At 41.2% G+C, this 5,341-nt stretch overlaps 1 protein-coding gene across 1 annotated transcript; it reads left to right on the forward strand.

Moving 5' to 3' along the window:
- Window positions 1-1,963: 1,963 nt before the first annotated feature.
- On the forward strand, window positions 1,964-4,397 carry LOC149837372 (putative N-acetyltransferase HLS1). The gene is made up of 4 exons (XM_090008023.1): window positions 1,964-2,131; window positions 2,259-2,381; window positions 2,735-2,814; window positions 3,542-4,397. The coding sequence occupies exons 1-4, from the start codon at window positions 1,964-1,966 to the stop codon at window positions 4,395-4,397; spliced, it is 1,227 nt and encodes a 408-aa protein (XP_089864149.1).
- The last annotated feature ends 944 nt before the right edge of the window (window positions 4,398-5,341 follow it).

Here is a 5,341-nt window from a genome sequence, read left to right on the forward strand (position 1 = left end):
AATATCTTACAAATTGATATACGGCAATTCTGCAAAATATATTACAAATCGATAGTAACAAACAAAACAATATCTCACAAATCAACAATAAAAAATACAAAATATCTTACAAATCGATATACGATAATTCAATATAATATATTACAAATCGATATTAACAAACAAAATAATATCTCATAACTCGATAATAGAAAACACATAATATCTTACAAATCGATATACGACAATTCAGCAAAATATATTACAAATCGCTAGTAACAAAAAAAACAATATCTCACAAATCGACAATAGAGAACACATAATAGCTTACAAATCGATATACGACAATTCAGCATAATATATTACAAATTGATATCAACAAACAAAACAATATCTCACAAATCAACACTAGAAAACACATAATATCTTACAAATCGATATACGATAATTCATCATAATATATTACAAATTGATATTAACAAACAAAACAATATCTCACAAATCGATATACATGTTACTACAACCGCGATTTGGTTACATTGCATATACTGAGTGAATGGACGATACCGGATGGGGTAGAGGCCTTTGCTCACATCTGTAACCAAGCATTCTTGTCAGGAGATCCCACCGCCTTACAAATATCTTCGAGTTTCCAACCGTTGAAACAATATAATCTACTTGTAATAACAAAACAATGCCTTAATGACACTCACGATGACATACGTTCTTCAACAATAACATGATCGACATGAAAAGGTACTCACGACACTTTAATGACACTTGTTGGAATGTTTGTGCGTCATTACTTTTTTTCATACTGCCTAACGAAAATGAAGAAGAAGAGAAGACTGTAAAAAGAGATGGCTGACAAATCCCCGTTGATACTGACAAATCCCCGTTGATACCGACAAATCCTCTTTGACGCCCACCAACGATCAAACCATTCGTTTGATTTATAGTTATCTCCACGAGGTAGGAACGAATCAGGAAAAGTTTTCTATCTAACGCAATGCAGAAACGAGAAGGCGGCCATGTGTGGTAGCACAAGCTAGAAACAAAGGCAAAACTTGCAAATCTATATACGGGGAGCATGAAGACATTTTTGTCCAACGCATATCTATCTTACGGGAAGACATTTCCATAAAAAAAACATATCTAACTTTTTTATATGTTATTTTATTATAAAGTCATCGTGGGCAACATTAACATATGAATTATCACGGGTCCCAAGATATTCTTGGGTACTGAACAAGCAAATTTGTGTTTAGAAGAGAACACACAACACCCCGGCAAAGAGGTGCGTCTGACCTAGTACGGTCTCAACTTTGCTGCAACAGAAAGATCCGACATTAGAATCAACGGTCAAAGAGACAATCCCAACGTGTCAGCAAAGACGGAGGGTCATGATTCTCTCTCTTACAGGCATGCACATAAAGCAATACATGTCCATCATAACGGTCATCAATGAACATCTTAAGACGGGTAAACGGGGAGAAACTAATCGCCTCGTAAGACCGCATGGACCCCTTCTTGATGTCAGATGTGACACATCATCCACGAATCTCTCTCTAACTCAACAACCAACAAAACAGGGATCTTAAAAATAAAATTAAATGATTTGACCAGATATAATCAGAATCATCATCTTTATCACTTTCATTCAAGAAAAAAAAAAAAAGAGAATCATTATGACTATCATCATGAGGAACCATTGTTACATAAAAAAAAGCAACCACTACGCAAAAATAAAATATCAATAGTACATCATCGAATCAAATAAATCTCGGCAGCCACGGCCGCCATTCTCACACGTGCTCCGCAAGCATTGCCGTACGTCTCAGTCAAATATACCGTTTCATCCCATCCATCCATTTTCAGCATCATCATCATCATCATCATCTCCATCATGAATATGATTACCACCCTATAAATGTCGGCTAGTTTGGTGCAAATTGAGATCATGAACCAAGAAAGCGTCCCAACGATGGCGGGGATTGTAGTGAGAGAGTTCGACGAGGAGAGAGATTGCAAGGGGGTTGCTCTTCTAGAGAGAAGGTGTGAGGTAGGGCCAAGTGGGAAACCCTCCCTCCTGGCAGACCTCATGGGCGACCCCATGGCTCGAATCCGCCATTCTCCTTCCTATCTCATGCTGGTACTACTACTATTACTTCATCACAATCATTATCTCTTAATTACTCACCACTAAACTTCACCCTTTTCACGTACCATCCATCTGTTTTTTTCTTCATTTGATTCCCTCCCTTGTGAGTAAATGATAGGTAGCCGAGTGTGGAGATCACAGGGAAATCGTGGGGGTTATCAGGGGCTGCATAAAAACCGTCACCCGAGGCACAGTGTCACAAAGCAAACATCAAGACTCGGATGTGCCTCTCTATGCTAAGGTTGCTTACATTCTTGGCCTTAGAGTGTCACCATGTAATTAAAAATCCTATTCGCTTCTCCCCCTTAATTCCTTTTTCAGTCCTTTTGTCTTTCTACTCTCTCATAGTAATAACTCTTAATTTTCAAGCAAACTTGCAGTGCCATTCTTTGTTCTTCTTTATCTATTCAAGTCTTAATTTCCTATTTCCTGTTTGGGAGCCTTGCATTGAGATGGAAACACCATTTCCATGAGTTGCCAAAATATGGTTTTGCTGAAATGTCATGTTGAGGATGGAGTTGCCAAAGACATTCGCCTGTGAATGGTGTTGAAATTAATGTGGTGTTGGGGCTGCGAACTCCATTCCCCATGCAGTGTTTTGGCAACACCACTGCTCCCAATCGGCAGAGAGCATGTGAGCACTGGCGGAAACCACAACACACCTCCAATTCAAGGTAATTACCCTCACAACAGCAACAAAAAAGAAAAAATCTGACAAAGTAATTTCTACTTGTGTTGGGTAAGAAAAGAAAAAGATTTCAAAGATGGTAGATTTAAATATTCAAGAAACAGGAAGCAAAAGTTGTGGTCATCAAAGAAGCAAAATGACTAAATAAAACCCACAACACATTGCTAAAAAATCCATATTTCTTATATTTTATGCTCAGAATGTAACCGAGTAACTATCCTGAAATACATTTTACAAACCCATGTTTATGATTCCCTGTGCTTTAGAGAATGCCATATCTTTCTCTTTCTAAAAAGCTAATTCATCCTAGCATAGAAAATGCAAACAAGATAGGCATGCATATGCCTAGTCAACAAATGAAAAGAACTAAATTTTATGTTCAAGAAAATAAAAGAAAAAAGACGGCTCTATTTTTTCTTTTGTTTCTGTGTTTTTTTTGGGGGAAAAGAAACCAAATCTAATCTTTGAAAATAACTATTTTCTTAGCACCATTTCACCAAGGGAAAAAATAAAGGCGTTAAACCTATAGGAAGAGAATAGCTAGCACGTTAGGTACTTGGAAAAGAATGACAAAGGTAATGCTCTACACTTGTTTGAAAAGGAGAGGAAGGAAAAAAGGATTGGGGAAGAATTTCTCTCGTTGTTCAGTGCCCAAGATGACAGTCTCATTCTTAGTCTCTCATTTATTTTGTTGTGACTGGATTGGGGGGCAGGAGGATGGGGGTAGGGTCAAGATTGGTGTTGAGGATGGAGGAATGGTTCAAGGTAAACCGCGCCGACTACGCCTACATGGCCACCGAGAAGGCCAACGTGGCGTCGCTCAGCCTCTTCGTTGGCAAGTTTGACTACACCGAGTTCCGGACCCCCACCGTCCTGGTGCACCCGGTCCACGCTCACCCTAAGCCCGTGGACCCTCGAGTCAATGTGGTCAAAGCCCCTACTGACTTGGCGATTGCGCTTTACCGGCATGCCTTTCGGACTGCCGAGTTCTTCCCCAAGGACATTGACTCAGTCCTGATGAACCGTCTCACCCTCGGGACGTTCATCACCGTCCGGAAGAGCCAGCCGTCATGGGTTCCATGCGCAGTCCAGGCCCAGCTCCCGGATTCGTATGCGGTAGCAAGCGTGTGGAATTGCAGCGATGTGTTCAAGCTCCGAGTGAAGGGTGCCTCCCGAGCCATTCGGGCATGTGCGAAGGTGACTCGGGTGGTGGATCGGTTGCTGCCGTGCCTACGGATCCCGTCCATACCAGATGTTTTCCACCCCTTTGGCATTTACGTCGTGTACGGCCTCCATGTGGAAGGCAAGGAGGGTGCCAAGTTGATGAGGGAGCTGTGGTGGCACGTGTACAATCTCGCGAAGAAAGGTGGGGCCCGTGCCGTGGTGGCAGAGGTTGGGCCATGGGACCCGGCAGCTAAGGGAGTCCCACATTGGCGTTGCTTCTCATGTGCAGAGGATGTTTGGTGCATAAAAAACTTGAATGACAAAAATACCCCTGAGCTTACAAATTGGGTCAGCGCCTCCACCATCTTCATGCCGGCGTTGTTTGTTGATCCTCGAGACTTTTGAGCCATCGATCTGCCGATCAATGGTGGAAACGAGGACTTCATTTGACATACATGAGTGACTTATTCTGGTGTCCAAGTCATAGCTTCATTCTTTTGGTAAAGTTGTTGAATGTACATTAATCTACTCAATGAGGGCGGGGGAGCCAAGGCTTTTTGGGTAATTTTCTTGTTGTGTTTGGGCGCCATCATTTTTCTCAAAAACGTTCCTGCAGAAAATGCAAGAAATTCAGGAATTTCATCCAAAGGTATGCCACCAGCTGCCTTAAGATTTGGAAATTTTATCTTAATGCACCACTAGCAGCATTGGGTGCACTGGCTTACTGATTTTCTGAAAACCACTCAGAATTTGCCCAGCGTACAGTGTAATGCAATTTCCCAACTTATCCTACTTTTTCTTGGTACGCTGGGGAGTCCAAAAAGCGTTGGAATTAGATACCATCAAACAGCATTATGTGATTGACCAAAATCCTACAAAAACCGCCTATCAAGGACAAACAAAAGAATCTCAATTTTTCAAAAATCTCATCAGCACATTCTTGAATCATATCCCTAGTTCAATTAAGTTGCAAGTCATGGCTCATTTTGATCTACACCAAGCGTCTCAGAGCCAAAACAAACCATGAATCTTTTGATCCACTTATTTGACCAAATTCTCATCCTGGTTAACTGACAACTATGTAAATCCTGACACAAGTCACGAGCTTTATTTGACAACATCACTAACTTTGCTAGTGTTTGCTTTGCTATCATTCACAGTTTGGTCCGGTCCCCATGTCCGATCCAAAATTTGCTGCATTTTGGCATATATAGGCAACACATACAGCTAATCAGGACCACCCTTTTACAAGCTGATGTCCTGGCAAGCATTCGAAATTTGGTCAGATCTCCGACAAGAAGATCTGTGATTGTTCGTCTGTCCTTTGGTCCTTTGACTGAGGTCCAAGG

This window comes from Nuphar pumila, chromosome 5, assembly GCF_984573655.1.
Source record: "Nuphar pumila chromosome 5, dmNupPumi1.hap1.1, whole genome shotgun sequence".
NCBI classification, from domain to species: domain Eukaryota; kingdom Viridiplantae; phylum Streptophyta; class Magnoliopsida; order Nymphaeales; family Nymphaeaceae; genus Nuphar; species Nuphar pumila.